This window comes from Coffea arabica, chromosome 6e, assembly GCF_036785885.1.
Source record: "Coffea arabica cultivar ET-39 chromosome 6e, Coffea Arabica ET-39 HiFi, whole genome shotgun sequence".
In the NCBI taxonomy this organism is placed as follows: Eukaryota; Viridiplantae; Streptophyta; class Magnoliopsida; order Gentianales; family Rubiaceae; genus Coffea; species Coffea arabica.
In genome coordinates this window covers 8,052,604-8,079,353 of record NC_092321.1, presented here as the reverse complement: position 1 = coordinate 8,079,353, position 26,750 = coordinate 8,052,604, and the positions used below count along the sequence as shown (strand labels likewise).

The following is a 26,750-nucleotide window of genomic DNA, read 5'->3' as shown; positions in this document are numbered from 1 at the left end:
TTCGGCTTTCAGCGACCGCAATCAATCTCGTCGGTGAATGATCACTGATACGATCGCACCTCGCATTCCTTCATGGAAGATCTTAGCCGTTGATCGAATAGCTCCAGTTTTTACCTCAGCAAGTCAACTACGTCGCTGACTCCTTAGCGCCATCAAAATATTTTTCTAGTACCATTTCTTTATTAATTTCCTTCCAACGAAGGAAGCGGAATCTCACGAAGACGAAGGGCTCCACTCGCACTAACAATGATTGTCTGTTCTCGTTGTTCCAAACACCTGACCGTCCTCCCAATCGCACGTCTGAAGATGACAGCTAAAAAGATTAACGTGGTTATGTCGAGTGACGTGGCACGAAATTAAGTGCGGTCGACTTAGAACTTTTCTGGACTAGCGAGCATCGGATAACGCTACTCGCGTTGTCGCCCAATATTCCTTGAAGTCCTAATCGTACGTCCACGCAACAACCACAAATGCTTCTATGAATTTGGTCCGTCAGATCAATATACTGATCCTTGGCCGTCGGATCGGATTACCCCCGTAAATCTAACCATTCAATAATTACAAAATCAAATTTCAAAACTAAGAGGGAGCGACACAACAAGAAGACCACAAAGCCAAAGCCTTTTCTCTCTTCTTCTTCTTCTTCTTCTGAAATCCCCCGCCCCCCATCCCATCCCCGACTCGTCTTCCTTTATCCCTCCTCCTATACATACACTTGTATATACCTGTATCCACACGCGTATGAAGCTCCTGCTGCCGTTAATTCTTGTTAATTTTGCGCCTATTTTCTGGAGGCGACATCTTGGTGAATTCTTGATTGATTTGAATCTGAGCTGAGTAATGGCAGGGTTTGCAATTCCAAGTTTTGAATTTTTTGTGATTTCTAATTTGTGAAGTGATCAATTTTGGCGAGATTTTGTCAATTTCCATTGAAGATTATTTTGTTAGTTTTTTGCGCTCTTGGTTATTTAGCAAGGAATTACGGAAATTGGCAGCCTCAATTTTTCTTTCTCCTTTTCTTTTTGCGTTTTGGGTTTTGTTATCGTTAATTCAAATGGAGCAAAGCGAGGGAGGGGATTTCCCTCCAAAAAATGCTCAATCGGAGACTACTGGTCAGCAGCAGCTGCCGCCGCAAGTGGGGACTGATATTCCGGCGAAGAAGCTAGCCAGGCAGCTCGATTTTACGGGGTATACTGGCGTTTCATCAGCCGCGGCTTCTTCTGCTACATCAACGGCGGCTTTGAGGGAGCATACTCAGCAAACTCAGCCGCCGCAGGTGGCCGTTAGGCCGAGCCTGCCGCAGCCCCAGCTCCAGCAGCCAGTTCCAAGGCCGACTCAGCCGCCGAAGTCTCAGCTGCAGCCACAGCCTCAGCCACCGATACCTTTGATGTCCATGCAGCAACCTCCTGTGCCACCTGCTGTACATCCTCAGATGAGGCCTATGTAGTTCCCTGAATCCCTTTTTTGGCTTTTTTCATTTTAAATTTAAAAGTTTTGAACTTTTGCTTGAAGTTTCTATTCTGGGCGTTATATACAATTTATAGGGCAAGAATTTGACCTTTGTTAATATAAATTGCCCTTTTGCTTGGTGCCAATTAGAGGCAAGCATTGGCTCATCCTCAGAGGAAGTGATTGTATGTCTCATTTCATAAATTATAAAGAAGATTTCCATTTTTGAATTAAATCTATCAAGTGAAAGTCGTAATGAAGAATTTGGACGTAGGCCAAGAGTTAAACATTATCTTTTTGAAAAAATAGATGGAAAGATAAGCGCTTTCTCATTTGGGTATTTGATTGCTGAGACAAATTTGAATTTTGTGCGCACTTGCAGCATTTAGACCATGATATTTTGAGCACTTTGTGAAAATATTGAGTTCTATTCCACGAGCATAAGCTATAAAAGTGTAAAATGCCTTGCGACCAACCCAATGGAAAAATTGGGTTTTGGGCTCTTTCTATGCTTGTCTTCACTTTTGTATTAATATCAGTATACACTTACCTTTCATTCTGTTATCTATTCCTGTATGAAGGGAAACGTCCATGGATGTGTAAAATGAATGAACTTGCCATGCCTTGTGTCTGAACCCCTTGATTCTTAATTACCTGGTTGTTACAGAGTGTCTGGTATTTTCAGTTATGCACTGGAATTTCTGCTTTATATCAGATACAAACTTATTAGAACATTCTGCATATGCTTAAAGTTTCTCTAGTTGGTATAGGAGAATAAACTACTTTTCCTCTTTTTCAGGAAACCTGAATCACCAAGACCACGGCCAAGATCGAATGCAGGTGACGCTAAAGATGGTACCCCCAAGAAACAAAAACAATGTAATTGCAAACACTCGCGATGTTTGAAATTGTAAGTCTCTGTTGCTGTATTTATGCCCTTCTGATGTATTCGAACACTTACCAAATTATTGATTTTTTAAGGATTCTCTATCATCTTGAAGTTTCAACAAATTTCCTTTGATATTTATTACAACTAGGTGTAGTGTTGGGAGCTTGGGTTGACAATTTGGAATGCTATATTGACTTTACTAAGACTAATACTTGTCCAACTTGGGGTGACTACGAGGAAGTAACCATTGCAAAATTCATAGGACCGAGTAGCCAGTCCTCTTTTCATAAGTGTATTTGGTTGTGGTTTTCCACAATTCAGTTGAGGTGGATTTACATTTGTGTTTTTGTGACGTTACATCTAAAGCTTTAGCTTAATTTGTTTTCTCCTGGAACTGCTTGGAGACTATTTGCCTTGGCCCATAATTTGCACCATTCCTGAAGATACAAGTAAAAGGAAGAACATGTCATCATCTTTTACAAGTCATGACAACGTGGAGTTATGCCCTTGAAAATAGACTACCCTATTTTTTCATATTTATCTTTGAGGGTTTGTTCTTATCATTCAAATCAAAGAACACGATATTTAGAATAATAGGGATATCAAAATTTCAGGAAAAGGAATTGTTGGATTTGAAATTCATTAATCTTTTCGAAGACAAGATCTTTTATACAATTGAAGTTTCAAAGTTCTGGAAGAAAGAATTACAATAATTAAGATTCAGATTTAACTTCCTTTGCCTTCAAAGTTCAATTGAGAAAATTACCATGACTGTCACTTCAATATGGTTTCGTGTTTAGGACCAAAACACATAGAGCTTTATGCCATTATGACAGCTGGTCTGGGTTTTTTAATGCACATGAGGGACATTATTGGCATAGTTAATGAGTAATCTAAGGAACTTGAGTTACTTGTGATCAGTAAGTTCTGGTACAAGATTGTAATTGAACTAGAAACTCAAATTGCTTTTGCTTTGTACTATTGTAACAATGGAAACTTGACACTGCTGAAGTTCAGAAGGCAAATTGTGAATATTGTTCTTAAATGTTTCACCTTTAGTATAGCACGCATTTAATGACAACAAAGTGTCATCTAGTTGGATTTATATTATTTCTATGATTCTTACAATCCTTGTGTAATAAGCCTTGCAGTTACAAAATTCTTCCGAAACATCCACTGTAGTTGTACCATAGTTAGTCAATTAAAGAAATAAGTTGATTCTTAAAGCTCAGGATACATTATATCCCGCCCACACTTTTGGTCTCCTTCTTGGATCACTGTTTTTCAGTGGCTTTTGCTATAGATACCCATATGAATCATATGACAATTTATTCAGCTTATTGCTTCCTCTTGATGGTGCCTGTTTCTTCAATTTGTTGATCAGGTACTGTGAGTGCTTTGCATCTGGAATATACTGTGATGGCTGCAACTGTGTAAATTGTTTTAATAACGTTGAAAATGAAGCTGCCAGGCGAGAAGCAGTTGAAAATACTTTGGAGCGTAATCCAAATGCTTTTAGACCAAAAATCGCTAGCAGTCCACATGGTATTCGGGATAGTAGGGTATGCTCTTTCTTTCCAAGATGCATTCTTAAATTTGGACTATATCTTGTGGCTGATGTCTTGAAGTATTGGTGCTGTAAAGTATGTATTCTCTAGTAGATTTTGCTTGGGTAAAATGTTTTGCTAATTAAATTGAAAAGTTGTGGGCAGTTTTAATTTTCTAGGGAGTCATTAACCTGCTGCAGTAATTGTACATAAAGCATTACTTCCATATGAATGCGTAGTTATTAAATGAAGTAAAATACTTCCCTCTTCATTTTTCATTTTTTTTGCAATTCTAACATTTTTTTTAGCATAATGCACGCATGAAATGCTTATCACAACTATGGGTACTTCGGTTGGGATTTAAATTTGGTTTATCAAATAGAAGATGTTTGACACTTCCTCCAGCACTAAAGGAAAGAGATCTGCATAAATGTTGTTATTTGGCTGGGAGATATGCATACTGCAAATGCTTCTCAGATTTTTCCTGTTGCTTGTGTTAGTTGCATAAAAGTTGAGATTTTCAATGTTCTTTGAGTATTGTCTGGTGTTTGAGGTTTGAATTAATTTCATTTCCCAGATGTGTATGTATGCTGTTCCTGTTATTGCAAATGCATTGATTCATGGAGGAAAATCTTTTGGGCCTCAGAGAAACATTAAATGCCTCCATTGCTATTTGTTAATCTTGCCAATTTAGGATTTCTTTCTTGGCCGTTGCACGAAACTACTTTTGTTGTCCAAATGACCAAATTCTTGAATGCTTCAAGTGTTCCAATGGTCTTGCATAAATAAAACTTACAGTGATAACAGTTGATTCAGCAGTCACTTATCACAAATTTTTAGTTGCTATTTTGTGATATAAGCTATCAATGAAGAGATAGTCAAATTGGTGATAAAACTTGCATGAAGTAAGCAAAAGGAGCAACCATTACTATGCCATCCTTGTTTTCCATTGTCGACATTTCTAGCGGCACAAAACACATTATTGCAAAATGAAATAGACAAGAACATCCCTATGTATGTCTATTGGGCATCTATCTCGTTATCTTGATAAACATCATCAAAAACTGCTGTATGAATTTTTGTCGTCGGCTTTAATTTAGTTGCAAGCACATGCCTTGTGTTTTTTCCCCAGTTTTGAAGGTTCTTTGATATTTGATTATCACGTTATAATTTATCTGACAGATTCTTTATATTGTTTAAATGTCAGTGTGTTACACGGTAAGAGTGGATTTAGAATTTAGACAAAAATTCAATACTTTGGCCACCAAAAGAACAATTGTGCTCTTCTCATTCTTAAACATAACCGATATTCATTCATAGCAAAATCATGAACATTATAAAATTTGCTTGTTTTTGGCTGCCTTTAACAAGGTATACACTGATTTATAAATGCAGGAAGAACCTGGGGAAGGTTTAGTAATCGGAAAGCATAATAAAGGTTGTCACTGCAAGAAATCAGGATGCCTTAAGAAGTACTGTGAGTGTTTTCAAGCGAACATTCTTTGCTCGGAAAACTGTAAATGTATGGACTGCAAAAATTTTGAAGGAAGTGAAGAGAGGCAAGCTCTTTTCCATGGAGATCATGCCAATAATATTGCATACATCCAGCAGGCTGCAAATGCAGCTATCACTGGTGCAATTGGGTCCTCTGGTTATGGATCTCCTCCAGTGAACAAAAAAAGAAAAGGCCAGGAGCTTTTCTTTGCGTCAACGGTTAAAGATCCTCTTAACAGGCTGGGACAGTTCCAGCAGGCAAGAATTTCATTGTGTTCTGCAGCATATGTTTAACTAGTTGATGCAATGTCACTTATTAATCCTTCTTGATATTGGTTCCAGTCAACTAACATATGAATAGAAATTTATCAATTGGGTTGAATAACTCAATATCCATAGTTGCAAATTAGCATTGGCTTCCTTTCTTGATGCTGAGTAAGACTTCTTCTCATGTACTTGCAGGCAAATCACATGAAGACTACTGTACCCTCTTCGACGCTATCTTCAATTCCTGGTGCTCGTTTAGGTAATCCTGCTGGAATGGGCCCTTCAAAATTTACATACAGGTACAGCTAATGCCCAAAAGAAATTTAATCTATATGTATGGTTGGTTGGAAGTCTAACTGGTGTTCCCTTTGAAGGTCTCTCTTAGCTGACATTATACAACCTCAAGATTTGAAGGAACTTTGCTCAGTTTTGGTTGTGTACTCAGCAGAAGCAGCGAAGATGCTTGCAGGTAAATGTAGAGTTAAAGTTGCTAAGATTTATTTGGGCTAACCGCAGTAAAATTTTTATCATCATTGATCTTGGCCTTGTCTAACCCAATTTTATGAAAAGGTTCATGTCTGCTATTTCATTAGACAGATTTCCAACAATATGCAGTTTTCATCATTCTCTTGCAGCATTTTTGCTATCACTTTTGGTTAATTTAATTTTCTCTTTTGGAAGAATATTGTTAAAATTGATATTATATTTCTGATAAATATAGAACTTTTCCTATTTAGATCAAATTACTAATAAAAAAAAGTTATCAAGTCATTTTCTTTTAGAACTTTCTGCCTATATATGGTGGAAAACCTTCAATTTTGGCCAAATAGCTTATCATATTATTGGAGAAGGGCCTTCTCTGTATCCATGTCCAATGACTAGAAGCCTATAGAGTATCAGTTCTCAGACAAATTAGAAATCTTATATCTGCAATAGTAACCTAGAATCCTAGGTAGTATAACTTTAAGAGGAGGAATTGCATTGGAGCTGTCCAAGTTAAGATGATATAAAGAAGGTTATTTAGGTCAGACTGGGTCTTGATAATTCATGGACAACTTCTCTAGGTGCTTCTTGTTTTATAAGCTTTGCCGTTATATTCCAAATTAAATGTCTGGTTCAAATGTGGTGCCAATAATTTCTTTTCTTAGTGGGTTGAGTTCTTTTTTTTTTTCTTTTGGTTTTGTTTAGTTGGTGGACTAATGGTGCTATCCAGTTTCATGTTTTCCTTATTATAAAAGTTTAGCAAAGATGGTGTCTTGAAGGCGAGTTGCAATGATGGCTTCATCTGGTGGTTATACTTTAACAGCTTTTGCTTTTGAGCTGAATGTCACCAAAGCTAGAGTTAAGTGGAACTAAATTACTCAGATTTGCTTGTTAAAGTGGGTTTAGTTTCTATTATTAGGGTCATGAACTTGTAACCCTACTAAGCATGTATTCTTCTGTGGCCTGTATTTTGGGCATGAAGCAAATACAGTTCATTGGCAAGGACCATGATGTCTGAATGTTGTAACTTGTCAGAAGTTGTAAATTTGTCACAACATTTTCTGGGTGACCTTTCTGCTGTTCCACCTTAATGGGGTAAGTAATCCTGCTGGCTGGGAACTAGAGAATTCAACTCTTTCATGGTTAATAACACTTAATTACTGCAGTTACTTGTTGCTAATCATTTGAAGCTTCTGAAGAGAGATTCTTAGCTTGCCAAAGTTGTGCCAACAAATTATAATCTCTCCCCTTCCCTGCTTAAGGGGGCAAGAGAGAGAGTTGTGCTGACAAATTATAGTCTATCAGTGGCAAATTGAAATGATGATAGTTAGTTTAAGATTCCTATGAAGGCAAGGCAACATATTAACAAATCAATGATTTGTTCTGGCACATCAGTTCCTAAATTTCCAGTACATTTCTACGTGTTTGTCTTGGCTCTAGAAACATATAGCATCCAATTTCTTGCTGATTTATATGCAGCGGGCTGTACCATTTGGTGAGTTTATAAATAATTGATTGTTTTTCCCTTTGGCAAAACTAATCTTCCGTGTCATCTTAATTAATCCAGATGAAAGAAATGCAACAGAAAGGTCGTCACAAGAACATAGAGAAAGTCACCTTGCTTCGACTCAAGACCAATCACAAAACCAAAAGGATTTGAGTGTTGCCGAGAAAGCTAGATTAGCTGATTCTTTTGATGGAAACTCCTCTGAGAAAATTGGCCCTGATGAATCTGTTTCCGATGGTGCTGATGTTTCAAAAAGTAGACCGATGTCTCCGGGAACATTGGCACTGATGTGTGACGAACAAGATGCCATGTTTACTACAGCTGCTTCGCCGAGTGATTTGACGGGCCAGAGTAACATGTCCTGTCAGTTGCCTCATGGGCAAGGACTAACTGAAGCCTATGCAGAACAAGAGAGAATTGTTTTGACAAAGTTTCGTGATTGTCTTAACAAGCTTGTCACTTTAGGAGAAATTAAAGGCAAGTTAATATTTCTATTCTCTCTCTTAGCTTTAAGAAAGATTTTATTTTCTAAAATACAAGCATACTTAATGAATCCAAATTGCCTTAGACCAATAAAACAGTGTAGACATGGCAATCTATCACTGGACCCTAGGTGCCCAGCTGAGTACTCCTGAAACAATAATATTATGTCCTGCAATCCCATACTTTTTTGGCTGCGACCAGTGAGAAGGCAAATTATTGATAGTTTACAGTAGACAAACATTCACCTGATCTGTACCCAGTTGGGATGCATGATTTGTCTCCTCCTGAAGTGCTTTCTGTTCCGTTTAACTACCTAGAATTTTGTTAACAAGACATAAATCTAATGTTCATAGTAAGACTTGAATGGGTTCCAGCCAAATCTCAACAATCTCAAGGTTGGCCCTTGAGCTAACTAGGGAAATTTTGCATAGTTCCATCTTTACCATCTCTATATTGTACTTGGTTAAAATTAAATTTCTCAATCCACAAAGGGCTCTTCTACTAAGTGGGAGAACTTATGAATTGGTTGTAATGATATATAGGAATGGGGTTTAGTTGAAAATTTGAATTTTTGTGCTTGAACTCGACTCGAGCTTTGATTGGGAAAAATAGGCCACTTGAGATTGAATTGACCTGGGTCAACTCGACTCAGTTATCCGGCAAGCTGCATTTAACTTATTACTTAATTGCACACAGCACTCATTTAAAATAAGATACTGTGTGTGCGTGCACACCCATGCTATAATACTGTAGTAGCATATATTGTTGAAATTGTGGATGCCTAATTAAGCTCTGGTACATTTGACTTGTTTCTAGTCAAGTAGGTTGTCTTGGTAGTCTTATTTCATTGTTTCTTGTGTAGATTAATTTGGAGGCTATGATAAAACGGTACCAAATTTATTTGTAGGATTTAAGGTTGCCATGGCTGATGTAAAATCAGCAGATATGTGTGAGCTTCTATATTTATCCATAATTGTTAGGAAACTTGTTTCCTTTGCTATCTGGAATGGATTTTAATGGTGTCTTGTGCTCTCATATGTGCTAACAGCAGTGAAATACACAATATTTTTCCCACGGAGGTGAAATATCTGTCTGGCTCAATATCTGTTTTTTTTTTTTTTTTGTTTTCAGAGACAAAGTGCTCGTCATTCGCAAGAAGTGAATCAAGTAATCATAGAGACCTAGTCAGCAACGGGAGTGCCAGTGTCAGAAATGAAACATGGAATCAGCACGAACCGTTGAGCAATGGCATCCCCAAGTCTACCATTCCTCCCCCACCAAGGACACCCCAAATTGTTACTTCTGCAGGTACTGCTACTAGTGACCTACTTCCGAAAATTCCATCCTCCGTTGAAAATGGGGATGTAAAACCAAAACCTGAAAAAGCACTGTAAAAAGAATTAGAACAGGAAATTTGCCCATAGTTATGCTGCCATATCTGTAATTTTATACCGTCAATTTATTCGGCTTTCCGCTGATGCCGCAGCAAAATCGTTTTAGGGAGACCATTAGTAAAACTGACCAGAGTCGTACATTTTTTATTAACTCAATGAAAATTTTCACCTTAGTTTCAAGTTTTGAATGAGTAATTGAAGAGTGAAGTATTTGCTTACTTGGAGAATTAAAAAAAAAAAAAAAGTAAAAAGAGTGAAGCATTTTCTATTAGTGACGTCTTGCATGGACGGTCAGCATCATTCCATTAAAACCATAATTTTGCTTATTTCGTATTTGTTAATAAATAAAAGCTACTTACTCTCTAGGTAATCATGAGATCTCAATTTTTTTTTTTTTAATCCTTTTCTCTTGGCACGTTCGAGTCTCTCTTTAGACCTCCAAAAAAAAAAAAATTCTGTGATCAAAGCAAATTAAAATCACCACTTGTGAACTTTTATTGTTTTCTGTAAGCAGTTGCTAAAGGTTGTAACATTAGTCACCAATCACCACATCTAACTATGGTAGTCGTCACGGTTTTCCTGTTCCATGCTTTCCGTTGTTGGTTTCAAGTGAAAAGGAAACCAAACTTATTTCAGAAGAATGATGATTTTTTTTTTTTGGGAATTACACCCGAGAATGTAGAGAGCATGAAAAATAAATAGACAGTAGACAGCAATATTTGTTTGTGACATAAATAGATAATTTTTTCAGAGAGATGCAACATCGCTGAAAAGGTTAACGAACTTTATAGTTCACGACTTAAAAATCAACAGGTTCGGGTCTGATCCGAATCTAGGACTCTACAGACTACAGTATACTCTAACCTGTATTGAAGATAGAGGCTCTGCTTTTGATCCGGGGGTTAATAAGGCCACCACCCAAAAGTTGGGATTTAGCCTTACCTTGTCAAAATTTTCACCTGGAATGCAACTTATAGATCCAATGACATGAAGAAAAAGTGCACTCATCAATAAATTAAAACCCAATAAAAATGATTCACCCTAAGAACCACTACACAAGAGGCCAATTGCTCTGGATCAAGTTGTATCGCGCAGTGTAAACACTAAAAAAAAGTGTACACACTAAAAACAACAAATGTAGAAACTTATAGATCCGATTGTGCTACTAGTGACAACCATCTAGGAACCCATATCCCCATTCCTCGTAATTTCTCCACCTTCCCTTCACATTGGGAACTTTGTTCCCATTTGGCCGCCAAACAGTGCTTATTTTCTGCAACTCTTTACATGCTAAAGCTTTGGCGTCTGCAGATACACTTTGCCTAGAGGCGTGACTTTGAAGCTGAAGACGTTGAGGTCGGTGCACTCTGCAACAGAACAGAGAACACTAATCAGGCCTCATATACAAGTTTAACCACAAACAAGGGCAAAGAAATTTCAGGACTAAGATATAGTGCAGTTTCTTTTCCCAAGTGTCGCGCCCCATTTTTAAAAAAATGGCGCGACACAAAACACACGAATTATATAATTTGGAACGAAACACGTTACAGCTACACATCTCCCTCAGTAAATTTCGTTGATATCTCCATGGACCTGTCTTAAAGGATAAAATTTTTGCTGTGAATTTTGTAATAACTTTGACTTGAAAGAGTAGCAAAGCTGGAGTGGTCAATTTGAGGGGAGTATGGAGATTTTAAGATCCAGGTTAATAGTACGGAGATAATAGGACTATGACTAAAATGTTTTCCTTCACGTATACATACATCCTATTCATCAAAACTCATCTGACCATGCAGTGAAATCGTCAAATGCAGGATCATATGACCACCAAATCATACAAATGAAATTAATGCAATAAGTCCAAAATGAACGAGAATTTTTACCAGTGGTATTCCTCTCAATGCTCTTTCTTCCAAAAACCTTGATGGCTTATAGAAGTTACCATAAGCTTCTGACCATTTTTTGAGCTTTTTATATATGTAGTCAGCCCCAATTGTATCCGCCCAGAATACAATACCACCACTGAAATTTAAAAGAAGAAGAAGAAGAAGACAAAGAAAGTAAGTTTAATGTCCTCGAATATGTCTACTCTGATTTTTCTCTAAAAATGAACAGTAATATACACATTTATTTGAATACCATATTAAGGAGAAAAATGGATAATACTGCAGACAATGCATAAAGCTTGAAGGTAACAAAAATGTACGCTGCACACTATCTACCTTCAGGGATACTAGTGAAGCGGTTCAATTAAGAGTAAGCTAGGGTGACAAGTGTTCCCCCGATGTATCTGAGGATTGTTTATAAATGGAGAAGGGGTGAGACAGCAGCTGGTAGAGCATGAACGTGTTAAGGTAGCCTCTCTTGCAGGGATAATATAGCAAAGAACTGACAATCAGAACTCCAAGGGAGGCTGTACATACATGGCAAGTTCTTAGAAAGGTAGAGGTAATGGGTACTAAGTGCCATGGATAAATGGCAGGAAATGCAAGGCATCAACCAAAAGGAGCTCCATTCCTGTGCTACATACTGCTAGCAACTCCAGGAAACTCTGTACATGATGGCTATGGCTACATGCATACATGGCTATATAAGTCATTTATGCTTTACCAGCAAGCTCGAAGAAGGATAGAAAAGAATTTTTTAGATGTTCCAGGAACTTCTTCAGCATTCTGCAGTGTCTATAAAGGTAAAATGGATGATTATAGAGGAAAACACTGGGACTCCAGAGGAAAGGGATGATGGCAGCAGGAGAATGCTGGATAGAGGTTGGGGTGTTTGTGAGAAGCAAGAATCATTTCCACACTAGTCCCAATGGCTGAGAGATCCAGGCTCAGCTGGATCTCAATAATGGAAAGTTGCAGAGAGAATGAACAACATTCTTTATGTTCAGCAGATCTATCCAGCTCAACATAGTTAAAATGACAAACTGAAGAGAGCGAGTATAAAAGCATAGAAGCATGGTTTGTTTGATAACGGTTTCCTTTAATTTGTGAGTGAAAGGGTTGCAGCATCTCAAGGTACTCCATATGTTTTGGCCTCAATTAAAGATACAATTTGGTTTTAAGCTAAAATATTGTCATGTAATCACTCACCGGTAAGTGGGGAAACTCATTCCAAGAACAGATGCAACGTCTAGGTCTGATGCTCGTATCACAATTCCTTCATCCAGCACACGGCATGACTCGTTTACCACGGGAAAGAGAATCATCTCAACAACTTCTTGGTCAGTGACAGATATAGGCTGCCAGTAGTTTCCAGCATAAAAGTTAAATCAAAAAGGCCAACTATACAGAACGTGAAAAAAGAATGCAGGATCTAACTGCAGAAGAGGAGGCTAAATTATGTCTGTCATATCTCAAGATACTACGATATAGGTTTTTATAGTGAGGAAATACCTTTCCTCCAGGCATCACATTGGCAAGCTTCCTAGATTCGTCAATAATTGGTAGAACTGATGGATCAGGTTTTGCCTTGCTTCCCTTTTGATATATATAGTACCCTTTCCCATTACTTTTACCTGCAACACCATTAAATTGGATGAGAACAGAAGAGCAAAAAAGTTCCAATATTCGCTATACACCTAGCAAAAATAAAACTTCTTACCATTTCGCCCATTTTTTATTAGAAAATCTACTAGAGAAGATTCAAATGTGCGACCAGCAAAAGCAGATGCAAATATTTCCTTAACAGCAACAGCAACCCCATATCCAGCTACATCCTGAAGCCTGCACATGCAACAATCTCATTCATCTCGAAGCTGATGGTGTTTATCATTTATCATATGGAATTAAAACCAGCAGCATGGTGTACAACAGGCTGATGGAATGCTGACCCAGCTTAACACCAATACATTAATAAGCCTGAAGCTACAGAAATAATCTAATATATCAACCTCAAACCTTCAAAATGCAAATACATGTCCAAGTGCAAATAAACCACTTAATTCCCTCCCATTTATTTTCCTTTTACAGTCACCGTTCCCAAAATAAAGCATGCAGATGCAGAACTTATCTCCATGAAGCAATGAAATAAATCATCAAACTCCAGATTCCCAAAAGGATCTATTGGATCCATTAGCTTGATGTCTACACATAAAAGGGATGCTTGACAATGAAACATGCCTAGTTGCATACCATTTTTAATTACATCCTAAAACATGAAAGAGAGAAACATTACTGGAATGGTCCCATAGGCAAACCGAAGTTGCTAATCAGCTGGTCAATTCTGAATGGATCAACGCCCAAATGAAGCAAAAAATGTGCACCCTGGTTGTATGGGAAGAAGGCTCTATTGACAGCAAAGCCGGTACAGTTTCCCACCACAACAGGTACTTTTTTGATAATCTTTCCAACTGTCATAAGGTCCAGAATTACTTGGGCAGAAGTCTTTTCAGTCCGCACAATCTCCAACAAAGGCATCACATGTGCAGGACTGTTTCACATCAACATCAACTTAGCAAATTGGAATATAAGCCTTTTTCAGCAAGAGTGGTTGTCAATGTAAATAATAAATAGCATTTACAAGGGACATCGACAGAAAAAGCAACTATCAGAAGCAGTAAGAGTAGTGAACAAATGAGCCACTTTTTGAGTATTAAAATCTGCTCCCCGAGATCCTACAATATTTTGCTCTTTTCTTTTCTTCTGTTGGTTCTTAAATGTCAGATTCCTGTAATTCTAGCTATTTTTTTTGGGGGGGGGGGGGGGGGTGGTTGGGGAATCTAAGGGAACTACTTGACTTTTGTTACATTTGCAAGGAAAGATTCTCATACCATCTTTTCAAAAGGGGCTGGACAATACAAACACCATCGTCATAGTTTGTTTTGGCACAAAAATAAATCTGTTGCAATGTCTAATTTTCTCGTCTATACTCTTTGTTCCCAATGCATGATCCAGAAGGAAGAAATTCTCTCATTATCAAAAATCATAATCATCAGCATGATATGAACGCAATGACATTATTAAGCAGCTAAGTGCAGCACCAAAAATATTCTTTGCACTACTGTGTTCATCTACCTACTTGCCTCAGATAAGCTTTGGGGTAGAACTGTAAATCGTGTATAGCTAGAAGATCAAGGGTCAATTTTAGATAGGCCTAATGCTTGGGAGTTCACTTCCTTTTCTTTTTGCAGCATTAAAGAGTGTAAAATATAAGCAAGATCATTTGAATCCATTATGGAGAATCTAAAAGGCTAATTTCATTTTAGTGTATCAACATCAAAGCTCCAATTGTTATATTTACCTATGTGGTTGATATGTCTCTTCTGGAAGAAACATGAAATTTGGTACATGGACTCAACAACCATGTTGCCAGTACTGAAGTTAATCGATTTGAGAAATAAAAAATTTTAAATTACACCTTACTCTGCATTTTAGAATCAAAATGCCTATAACATTCAAATTTATTTAAATAGAAAAGCTGTAAACTTTAACCTGAAAAAATGGGCTCCCACAATTCTATCTTGAGATTTGGTCCCTTCCCCTATTATGTTTAGATCGATGGTAGATGTGTTGGTTGCCAAAATGCAATGTGGAGGGCAGATCTTCTCAAGTTCACCAAATATTTTTTGTTTTAAGGATATATTCTCAACAACAGCCTGCAATTTGGATGTATTTGTATCAAATAACTACATTTCATGGACATTGCACAGTTCTAAGACCTTTCTTACATTAGGAGAAACAAGTTAATCAAAAAATACTTTCAAAATAAAAAAAAATTCCAATTAGCAAACCACTTAGTACTCTATAGCTGAATGCCCTGCATCAAAGTTTTAATCCCGTAAAGCTAAATAAGAAAGTTTAAGTCTACTTTCAAAAAAAAAAAAAGACATGTTTGAGCCCATACCTCAATCACCATGTCCACATCCTTGAATTCTGAGTAATCTACTACACCTTTAAGCAGTGAAAGGGCTTTCTGTGCTTTATCATCTGTTAACTTTTTTCTAGACACCAAGCCCCAGACATTTGCTGCATTACAAGACTTATGTAAGACTGATGATATAACCATGCCTGATACAGCACTACAATTTACATTGTAGCCCAAAAGCCCAGGTATGGTAATTCCTGGTATATAGTTCAACCTCTCCCTTACTTTCTTCTTTTCTTTTTCCTAATAGTAATTGTCTATGCATCAGTTCATTAGACAAACAGATGCAATAACCAATAAAAATGCAAACAGCAATTACCTTCAATTGCTTTTATTCCTTTGAGGAGATATTCAGAGTTTATTTCCTTGAGAACAACATAAATGTTGCTCAAGATAAGTGCAGTAGCTATGCCAGAACCCATAAGACCACCACCAATGACAGCAACCTTTTTTACTGGCCTTGGTTTGAGCCCAACATCAGTAACATTAGGTACCTGCCATTTGTTAAAGACAGAAATCATCATCTACGAAAAGGACTGGACCTGGTAGATCTTCGTTTAGTCGAGCTGGAGGGAAAGACAAAGGCAAACAAAAAGAGGGGAAAAGTTTCGCAATTCATTATCACACACTAATTGTACCTTTGATGTTGCCCGTTGGGCAAAGAAATTGTGAACAAGACCCTTTGAAGTATCTGACAGAACTATCTCTTTAAATACCTTTGCCTCCTGCCAAAAAGAGGGAAAAAGGTTAATAAATGAGAGTAAGGCCTGTCAATTAGCATGGAAACTAGAATTTCACATCTCAAGGTAGTGACAAGACAATTCTTTTTGCAAAGAACAATTCTCAGGTCCAACATCAGTGCCCGTCTCTTGTCAATCTTGTGATACTATTCACCGCAAGAACCAGGTAGAAAAAATTTAGCAGCTTTTACAAGCAATTCTGAAGAAAAATAAAAAGCATTTGTCTGACAAGAAAAAGTTTGCACAATGGGTGATGAATGACAGGATCCTAACAGAATAAGAACATCTATGTGGACAGTTTTAACCAGTAAATTCGATTCTTCGAAAGGACACCATTGAATTCAGTCCATGTTAAAATCGTAAGGGATTTTCTTCCTTGGAGAAAACTTATCAGGTAGTGCCAACTGTAATTTAGAAGCACAGACAAAAATTACCTTTAAAACTCCGCTATATGCTCCATGAACAACACCTTCCTCTATGGCATCAAGACATGCCTGGTGTTGAGGCATGTTTCGAGCTACCTGTTTGGCTTGTTGTCTTGCTGCCTTCAATATATTGCGTGCTTCAGCGAGGGAGCCCAACTTGTCAGTTCTGTGAAGCGTACGCAACCACGGTTTGCGCCTTTCAGCAATGTCAAGGGCCCAACACCGAGACACATTCAACAACTCACCGGAAGATACAATTTCATCGATAAGACCAGACTTCTTTCCTTCTTCTGACATTATTGATTTAGATAACTGCCAAAAGCATTGACATCTATAAATGGAATTTCATGCAATAGTAGGATAGTTTAGTCAATCTACACTCTGCCTTGCTACGCAGAATGTGTAGCAATAAAAAAGCATCTAAGTAACAGGATGCACCCCTCCCTCCCATGTAATCATTCAGCACAATAGGTTAAAATAAGAAATGGTTATCTTCCATTCTCTAGTCTTAGCAACCACCATATACATGATACTTATGAACATGAACAACTATGACCATAAATACACCACGATATGTCATAAGGCAAAATTCGTTATGAGTTTAACAATTCAAAGAGAGAGATTAAAGATACCAAACTACTAGAAAGATGGAAAACCGTGTATAGGAGATTCCTGCCAATGCAAGGCCTGCAGTTGTAATCTAGTTGCACAAGGACCCTATTTACATATACTATGAAACAGTGACCTAAAAGAAAGCGCAACCTCAATAAGTGTAAGAATCATAAAATTCAATTCAACTGCTTTAAATGCAGAAGGTTTAACAATCAAGCATTTCAACTCAAGTCATGACTTGGAAGCACATATTTGACAAATGAAATTTCCCCCTCAGTGAACTGCTAGAGTGGATGCATTATTGGAAGCACATATCCCATGTCATGACTTGAGATAAATCAAGAAAAGAACACAGAAATCAGATTCATAATTACTCATGATGGAGTTCGTCTAAAATCAATACATACACCCCTAACCATACTGCAACTGTTGTGTGTCATATGCATATGTAGTATAATTTAGCAACTAGGCCAAAAGTTTCAAGGGTTTCTTTCTCTTCTACCGATATGTTGGAGCAGAACTCACCAGCATGATCTCAATTGCCTTTGACAAACCAACAAGCCTTGGAAGAAGTTGTGTGCCTAAAAAGCAAGCATGGTTCTCATGTCAGTCATTCAGGTTAGGATATCATTATGATGTTTTTCTCAGATCTCTATGAATCTAACTAAAAGGAACTGCAGATTTTAAATAAAACTAGACCTCCAAATCCAGGAATGACTCCAAGAGTCAGTTCTGGCAAGCCAAGTTGTGCTCTTGGAGCAGCAATTCGTGCATGGCATGCCTGCAAAAAGTCAAGAGTAATTGAAGAATCCTCAGGGTAACAGAAGTCAAGAAACTTCAATAATTATTAAAATCCCGCTAACCATTGCCAGCTCTAAGCCACCCCCTAAGGCAAGTCCTTCTACAGCAGCAACAGCAGGCTTTTTTGCATCTGAAATTGTGAAGACAAGCAATAATTATAATCACTAAACTAACGAAAAATAGAAAAAAACAATCGCTCTCAGTCAAATTTTTAAAAGTTGAAGGATAATGAGGCAAAGACCTCCAATAGTGTTGACCAAGAGATCAATAGATACATCTGGTAACACAGAATTGTCTCCTGCAAGTTCATGTGTCAAGTTAGCACTTCATGACGTCCAGATAACATAACACCATGAGATGAACTACAATGGACAAACTTAAATGTGCAGATAGGCATCTACCTGTCTTGTGGACATTGCCAAATACATTGATGTCAAAACCACCAGAAAATTTCCCGCCTTTGCCTTTTTAATGCCAAGTGAAAAAGAAAAGAAAATAAAATCAGATACCTTTCCCCAACAAAGCAATTCACTCTCTCACCCATAAGAAGATATCATCAATATCATAATCAAACAAAAACAAATGACAAGGAATAAAGTTCATAGAAAACACACTACCTAGCGAGACAATTTTTGGATCATATCCTATCTCAGATGCTAACCAATTTCTGATTAAAAAGATGAAAATTTGTAGTTACAATGTTCCAGACTACTGTCATTACCTTTCTAGATGATCTCGTCGCAAAGGCTAACATAGAGATAACTTCTGCCTTGCAGTGTATTTAATGAATCAAATTCCAAAAGTAAATACTGAAATGAGCAATTTTTTTTTAATAAATACATTAAGAAAAGAAAAAGGTAGTGTCCCACAGTACATAACTATCTAAATTCCAAGGAAGGGTCACCCAGAACATTGACTAGGGCTTCGAGATTAATTTTGTCCACCTTGTAAAATTCAGAAAATCGTATCCAGTTATACCAGATCAGGAGAAATGTACATAGGAACTAGAAGGAATAATCAACTAAATCCTGCCAACCTATTTCCACATCAACAGAGTAATCAACATCAATTTCTACTAAACCAAAAACCTTGAACGTTACTTGACAGACTGTAGTTGTTAACGTTTTGGTAAAAAATGGAAATTAATTGATAACGATTCCAAATAAAAAGCTCGAGAACCGTTAAATATCAATTACTTCTGAAAACTCTAATCCAGACGAGATTTCAATGAATTTACGCTCAGAATGCGGTTAATTGGATAAACTAGCAGCTAAGCAAATAAAAATACTCAACTATAGTCACACGTACATGTCAGGATCACATTAAACCAATCAATCCTTCTATAAGAGAACTGAATCAGGAGAGTTTACCAAAGACAACTAAAGCTTTAACGTCATTTCTCCTCACCGCCTCATCAAACATCTCCTTTATCCCCGCCAGAACTGCAGTCAAATTCATTTTTTTTTGTTAACAAAAGTTAGCAACGGATAAATAAATGCAGTATAATCATATACTAATTTAGAGAGATTACTTGGAATAGCAAGGGAATTGACTGGAGGATTGTAGATGGAGATGACGGCAACGCCGTCGTTTCCAACCTCCATCGTAACTCCTGGCTTCGCCATGCCTTCAGTTGCTCAGCACTGCTAAAGAAACGAAGCTCCTTCGCCTCTCGGTAAAGTTCAACAACAGCCGGAAAGAAAAGATGAAGAAGAAGAGAAAGAGGACTATGGCGAAGTCAAATATGCGTCGGTTCAATCCTTGGTGATGCTGCCGTAGTATTTACTATTTATTTATTTGTAGAACGAAATGACTGCAAATTTTGGCATCGCAATAAAACTACCAAATTTTGATACCGTCAGAGCTAACGCAGTTGCGGAGATGGTGTTTGTACATATATCTACCAACTAGATAAGAGAACAACTCAAGTTCTCCAGTTTCAAGATCTCATTTGAGGAAACAAATTTCATTTCTTTATTTTGGACATTAAAGAGAGAGAAATGTCTATTTGAGCTTGGTATCCAAATTCAAAGGCTTAATAGTTCCTTACTATTTAGGGGCTAATTGGTAACAATGGTTTAATTATTTTCATTTGTTCCTTTTGTTTGGTTTTTAATTGGTCAGAAAGGTCAATTGAATCCTTTTATGAAAACTAGCTCTTTAAATAATTACTAACTATTTAGGGCTATTTTTGTACATTTCAAATCATTTCTTTTATAATTTTCTGGTCAAATGCAAATAGTTGTGGACTATTTATGGACTCCTTTTATCACATGGGTTGTTTTTGAATTATTGATTGGAATTAAAATATTGTTGTGTCATGTCCGTTAGAACTGGTTGCTCTGTCATGTAAGTTAGTCAACACCACCTAATGGTCTTATTAGTCAATGAAGTGAAGTTTCTTTCCCTTTCTTTCCGTCGGATAGGTAGCTAGAACTTGCTTCCCCTTTCTAATTGTCCTTCCTGCAAAATCTTCACTTTTCTACCAATTCCTCCAACAACTAATTGTCTTTCTTTTTTATTGCAGCCCAGAAAATCCTCGACATGCACGTGAAGTTTTCTTTTGCCCGAAAATTCAGCTCAGTTAAATTTCTCTTCCCCCAAAATCTATCATCCTGCAAAATCTTCAGTTTTCTACCAATCCTCCAACAACTAATTGTACTTTCTTTCGATTGCCACCGAAAAAATCCTCCACATGCATCTGAAGTTTTCTTTTGTCCCAGAAATCGGCTCACTGAAATTTCTTTTCCTCCAAAATCTGCTCACTTTAGGGATTTAGGGATGACTGTTGTACCGAGTTATCATCTATGGTACAGCTTCCAAAACCTACTATTGCCAGCCTTATATATACTTCTGTTTCCGAGTTTTGCCAGCATTCAGCTGAGCAAAGAAAACATAGGTACGCTTCTAAATTCTCTCCTCCTATTTTGAACTGCAATTTTTTTTTAATGTTCCTACCTTCTGTTTATATTCTCTTCCGTTAATTAAAGACTGTTATGTGTTTGATGTTATGCATAAAAGAATATAATTATGATGATAATTCTTCGGATTAACTTATCTTTGTTTTTTCTTCTGTTTTTTAATTTCAAGGGTTGCCCGACTTTTAAGAGGTGCCTTACTGTGAAGGCTGAAGTTGGGTGAAAGAGTCCAAATATCTGCGAATCCCCAAGAATGTAGTGGATGGAATACAAGCAGCATAACACAACAGATGCATTAGTAAGGTTAGCTGTGTATTTCCTAGCAAAATGGGAGTTGATGAACATTGACATGTTGGCTCTAGAAGTGAAGTGTGATTATTTAAAATTTGAAACATATGTGTGGATGATCAACATTTGACCAACCATGTCGATATGTAGCGTCGTGTACTCGGTTATCAAAGAAGAAAGTTTTGAACTATAGTAGCCGTTTGTGTTCCACCACTGTTTTATTGCTCTAGGAGTGTTTGAAATTTTGCCGTCTACCTGAGTTAAACGCAATAAAAGAAGTGCTGGGAGCATTTGCAGTTTTTGTATTTGCCGAGAACTTTTCATCTCATTTGCGGAAGAAAACTTAAGCCAAAGATGACATCTGACCGTCGCAAGTGTATTCATTTTACCACCGTTGTATTCATTTTTGAGTTCGGTTGGTGCTATTTTCTGCTGATTAAAAATAAATGTTACTCCACCTTGATGAGAGGTTGTATTGGTGACAACTGAGAGCCGCAAGAGAGAGCTCACTGCTGTGTGTATGGTTTTGCATGGTAAAATGTGGCCGCGAGTGGGTGGGGCGTAACAACGTCCCAGTGGTAAAGTAGTGCCACTTGAGGGTCCGTCTGTTTGCTTGTAAAATAATTTTCCCAGGAAAATCTTTTCGCTAAAAATCATTTTCTTGAAAAATTCGCATTCTAATATAATTATCGGTTAGTATCTCTCTACTACTACTATAGACAATCCATGTTAAACACCACAATCAATTTGAAAGTCAAAAAATGGTTAAAAAAAAATCTTTTTAAAGCATTCATAGAAAATTCTATGAACAATTGAATAAGATAATGTAACCAACAATACCGTTGATTTAGATTCACTGAAACCTTTTGCAGAAGTTTGGTTTCCATTGGATAGAGTAAAACCTTTTTTCTAGAAAAAAAATTTTTGAACGCTTTTTCAGCCAAACATCAGAAAAAAGGGAAAACATTTTTTTGAAAAAATTTTCCATTGATACAAATAGACCCTAAGCAAGCATGTTTTGATAGAAAATTATTTAAAATAATTTTTTTAAAAATCATTATTTTTTTAATACGATGTACGTTAAATAAAAAAAATGATTTTGAACTTGTGTCCTAGGATGGAGAAAAATAATTTTTAATATCATTATCCCTAATATTATTTATCTCTTGAACCTTAGCAAATTATTCTCATTGTTACAGATTTAGTTGATCATATTAGTGGGTGGGCCGCTGCGTAGCACGGCCAGAACCATACTAGTATATATATATATATAGATATATATACGTATGTACATGTGCGCGCGCGTGTATATAGCTTTACTGTAGAAGCACGCAACCGTTTGGATTAGCTATTTTTTTTTGGTGTTTTTGAAAAATTTTACTGTAGTAGAGTTTTTAGAGTATATTTTGAAATATTTTTAGGAAATATTTTAAAATATTTAAGATGAGAAGAGTTTTTACAATATATTTTGAAATATTTTTAAAAATTTTTAAAAAAATTTAAACTAATTTTTAAATTATCTTTTAAAGTACTTTTTAAAATTTTTTATTATATTTAAAAAATTAATTCTTAAAAAACAGGGGATCCAAACAAACATGCTGCGGATCGCTGGGGCGGTCTGCCATGGCTGGTGGGATCGCGTAGGGACTACGTGCAATCACATGTAGTAGTGACACAACTAGTTAGGATTTGAATATTTTGAATATTCGATTTATGTTTTTCTTTTTCGGTCGGATCATGAAAAGTCTTTTAGTCCCTTTTTTTGCCCCCTTTTCCCTGCAAGTTCAAGGAATCCGATCTGTAAAGTTATGAAATTGGCTGGGCTAACTGTCTCGGAAAAAATGTACAACTAGAAGGTGAATCACGGTTTGGACTTTGGGTTGCCCATTTGGTGAAAATTAACAATAGTACCTTTTTATATTTTCAATCGATATTTCTATCTTGAAGTATTATAATTATCTTTATCTTTTTCAAAATATTTTTAAAAAGCATAATTGAAACGAATAAAAAAAATTACCATATAAAACAATTATAAAAAATATGTCAGTCATTTTTTGCGTATAATATTCTAATCCAAATATATATATATATATATATATATATATATATATATATATATATAATGACAAGTCATGTGATACTCATGTGATTAAAAATTTATAAGTGGTAGCATCTTTAAACTACCAATTCAAATTGTTAATTAAGCAATCAGTCCCATTTATTTTTTTTTTCAAGACCCTTTTCAGTAGGATAATTTTTTTCCACCAGTATTATCTTTTCCCATTCTCTTTTTTTCTTTTGGAATAATCTATGCTTGGAGTAGTTGTTTCGCGCTATTATAAAGCATATCTAATACAGTAGTATTTTCCTGGTCTAGTTAAATAAATTCCCATCACGGAGACTTGTGGAAAAACGTGGAGGATGGGGTCCGTTTGTTGGGTGTGTGGGAGTTTCTGATTATATGACCAAAGGTATCAACTATCAGCTATAATATAACACTGCTAGTTAATATAATTGGTTGATAAAAGATGGAGACAAGACACCCAAATGTGAAGGCGTAATAAGACGAATAAAGAAAAGGCAACAAACCCCAAAAGATGGTTGTTAAAAACTTTAGGAAAGCCAGTACAGTGGCTTTTTCATTCATTTTGGTTTGGAGACCAATAATGAGTGGCGCAGACGTTAGGCATGGTTTTGGTGGGAGCAGCTTGCAAGAGAATTTCTTCCCGACTTGATTCGTTGACCATTTGTAGAAATTATTATGAACCTGCACGCTGGCCCGATTTTTTTGGCGGTTCATTTTGGTCAATACCGAACTATTTTTTTGTTTTTTCCCTTTTAATGGAGAGTTAACCATCCCTCTCGTCCTCTCTAACCCCAGTCACCTCTAATGAGATTTTTCTTATTAAGCAAAGTTATAGCCTATAGGAATGGGTTTATTAAGGGAATTGTTAGTCTTTTTGTTTGCATGCATGCAATTAACTCGTCGCACATGCCAAGTTTTAAATTTTAATTAATCGCCTATAAAGGGTGCTTGACACCTTGGCACCTACTTGGATGTTTGCTTCACCAAATTGTTAAAAAAAACAAAAAAAATAAGAAAGAGGATGTCATTGGTTTGTGAGCTAAGTATAGTTTTAATTTTCATTTATGTACAAGTCAAGTGTAATTATTTTATTCTTTAAAGGGAAATTCTAAACTTTACGAGCAGAAGAAAGAAGAGGGAAACTTAAAGTTGAACAATCTAAGTTGGGGTTTAAGTAGAGGTATAAATGAGTCGAATCGAACCGAATATCTCATGTTTGAACTCTGTTCGTTAAACGGTTCGAACAAAGTTCGTATTCGTTTGTTAATTTTTAAACTCCAAACCTATGTTCATGTTCGGCTCGTTAAGTAAAATTCATGTTCAAGTTCAAATTCATATTCGACTCATTTAATATAAACAAACCGTTCGCGAACATGCTCAAAAAACTCGAATTCAGATTATTTTAAGTTTTAAATATGCCATATAAATCATTAATCATCCTAAAAAATAATTAAAACACTAAGTGACTAAATTATATTATTCATTAACTATACAACTAACATTAACATAAAACAACAAAATAAAACAAAGCAATTTTCCCTCCAAATATAAAAGTCCAGCCATAAAATTAACCATAAAATTTGTCAAATGACAATTATATCCATGTTCGAGAACGTTCGTCAAAACTTACGAACATGCTCGTGTTCGCTTGATTATTAATCGAACAAAAAAATTTGTTCGAATTTGATTCGTTTAAAGTTTCGAACGAGCCTTTCACGAATACGAACGAATCAAAACAAATCGAACTACTGAATAGTTCAATTCGTTTAACGGCTCTAGTTTTAAGGACAATCAATTGCAATTTTTTTCCAAAACTTTACAAGCTGACTATTACTTCCTTCCAAAAGAAAAGAAATCTACTTTTTAAACAACACAATTCTATTAGAAATTTTTGTGCTATTAAACTTCTTAGTTTTGATCATACAAGTGTAACAAAATAGTTTTAGAGGAAGCGAGATTCATGTGAATCCACGGAATTAAAAAACCTTTAAGATGTGAACTGTAAGCTATATTTACCTCATGGCTTCAAATACCTTTAAGATGTGAGCCGTAAGCTATACGTACCTCATGGCTTCATACCTCTTTTAGCATTTGGTATGTGTTTAAGAATATGAACGTGTGCTTGTGTAATATGGGTATTATCTCAAGGCATGTTAAAAGCCGAGCGAACAATAATTTTACATCAAGTATTGTTATATGCTTGTCTGACCAAAAAAAAAAAGTATTGTTGTATGCTTTTACTCTTTTTGATCTACAAGCGTTTTCAGTGCTCCGTTAAAAGTGATTTTTGAAGGGTTTAATTACACTTTACCCACTTGAACTTGGGGTGAGTAACACATTGCCCCATTGTACTTAGGAAATATACAGTTTGCTCCCCGATGTTAACATTTTGAGGGTTTTGAATGACATCATCAATTTTCATTCCAAAACTAACCCCAACTAAAATTTTTACATGTGGAGCACAATTTGTAATACAATCCCAACGATCACTTTGTTAATTGTTGCTCAATATTCTCTACAAATTTGGCTATAAAAAAATAACTTGAACTCTTGCACATTCCAAACTAAAGAAGTACACTATTTAATCACTATATAGTTTGATAAACATCTAGGAATCCAAACAAAATATACAAGCTGGAAAAGCAACTTAGATAGCAGAAGATGCATAAAGCCCCTCATATTTCATCAAAATGCTCAAACAAGAAGGAAAATATTTCGAGAGATAAGATGTACTTTCACATTTAATCTCCTTGATGCCTCATTGATCAAAAGGCTACCAATTGTTATTTTACGAGAGGAATCATGATTTGCACAAGATAGGAAGAAGTAGTAGTATTGGAAGAGTTTTAGAAGTTTTAAACTTGTTACCGATAACATTTAAGATTATTTCGTCTTTTTTTATTTTCTTTTTGTAACGTTACATAAGGTTTTATTACTTAGGCGCCAATATTCCGCCTAATAGATAAAGTTGTCCATACAAATAATATAGGCATTAATGTCAGTTCACTAAAGTTTTGTACAGAATTCTAAAATTTGATGTCAGTAGAGGGTAAAGTGTATATATTCTAAATTCAAGGGGTAAAGTGTTACTTACCCCCAAGTTTAGGGGGGTAAAGTGTAATTAGCATCCTCTACGAGATAGAGTTTCATAGACTTCACTTTTCTTACCAGATTTCAGTTCTTTTTCATAGAAGAGTATCTGTCTATTATTTTCTATTTGTGTCCCATTTGGCATTCAATTCAAGGGAAATTTAGTTTCAATCCGAACTAGAACAATCCTTTATTAATAAGATGTGTAAGAATCACTTTAAACCCTCAACCAAGTAGGAAGGGAGTAAAGGATTTGAATTCGAAATCTCTAATTTTTTGATCTCAACTTGAATAAAAAGTTGTTTGTTTAATATTTTACCTTTTTTGAACAAAAAAAAAAGAGAGTAAATTTTATATACACTGACAGTATATACACTATCACCGTTGGATCTATGACATATGTGATATG

The 26,750-nt window shown here is 36.2% G+C and overlaps 2 protein-coding genes and 1 long non-coding RNA gene across 3 annotated transcripts; 2 read left to right on the top strand and 1 right to left on the bottom strand.

Moving 5' to 3' along the window:
• Positions 1-327: 327 nt before the first annotated feature.
• On the top strand, positions 328-9,693 carry LOC113695027 (protein tesmin/TSO1-like CXC 5). The gene is made up of 8 exons (XM_027213977.2): positions 328-1,443; positions 2,249-2,359; positions 3,723-3,900; positions 5,281-5,637; positions 5,842-5,945; positions 6,021-6,115; positions 7,697-8,113; positions 9,251-9,693. Exons 1-8 carry the CDS (start codon positions 1,055-1,057, stop codon positions 9,511-9,513), a joined length of 1,914 nt encoding a protein of 637 aa, XP_027069778.2. The 5' UTR covers positions 328-1,054; the 3' UTR covers positions 9,514-9,693.
• An 808-nt stretch (positions 9,694-10,501) lies between these two features.
• LOC113696296 (peroxisomal fatty acid beta-oxidation multifunctional protein AIM1-like) lies at positions 10,502-19,916 on the bottom strand. Its single transcript, XM_072054909.1, has 18 exons — positions 19,491-19,916; positions 19,330-19,401; positions 18,361-18,423; positions 18,201-18,257; positions 18,022-18,089; positions 17,858-17,939; positions 17,684-17,739; positions 16,556-16,858; positions 16,020-16,106; positions 15,701-15,875; positions 15,361-15,482; positions 14,949-15,112; positions 13,693-13,947; positions 13,120-13,241; positions 12,912-13,033; positions 12,609-12,757; positions 11,397-11,535; positions 10,502-10,880 (listed from the first exon to the last, which is right to left on the bottom strand). Exons 1-18 carry the CDS (start codon positions 19,582-19,584, stop codon positions 10,836-10,838), a joined length of 2,175 nt encoding a protein of 724 aa, XP_071911010.1. The 5' UTR covers positions 19,585-19,916; the 3' UTR covers positions 10,502-10,835.
• A 371-nt stretch (positions 19,917-20,287) lies between these two features.
• On the top strand, positions 20,288-21,470 carry LOC140010005 (uncharacterized). The gene is made up of 2 exons (XR_011817268.1): positions 20,288-20,858; positions 21,050-21,470. It is a non-coding gene; the product is annotated as an uncharacterized lncRNA (long non-coding RNA).
• Positions 21,471-26,750: the final 5,280 nt, after the last annotated feature.

Bases quoted from the DNA above. Each gene is read 5' to 3' on its own strand.
- LOC113695027 (XM_027213977.2), top strand. From the start codon at position 1,055: ATGGAGCAAAGCGAGGGAGGGGATTTCCCTCCAAAAAATGCTCAATCG. The intron at 2,360-3,722 runs GTAAGTCTCTGT...TTTGTTGATCAG, and splicing joins CACTCGCGATGTTTGAAATT to GTACTGTGAGTGCTTTGCAT. The intron at 8,114-9,250 runs GCAAGTTAATAT...TTTTGTTTTCAG, and splicing joins CACTTTAGGAGAAATTAAAG to AGACAAAGTGCTCGTCATTC.
- LOC113696296 (XM_072054909.1), bottom strand. From the start codon at position 19,584: ATGGCGAAGCCAGGAGTTACGATGGAGGTTGGAAACGACGGCGTTGCC. The intron at 11,536-12,608 runs GTGAGTGATTAC...TTTAAATTTCAG, and splicing joins ATGAGTTTCCCCACTTACCG to TGGTGGTATTGTATTCTGGG. The intron at 10,881-11,396 runs GTAAAAATTCTC...GTTCTGTTGCAG, and splicing joins CATTGAGAGGAATACCACTG to AGTGCACCGACCTCAACGTC.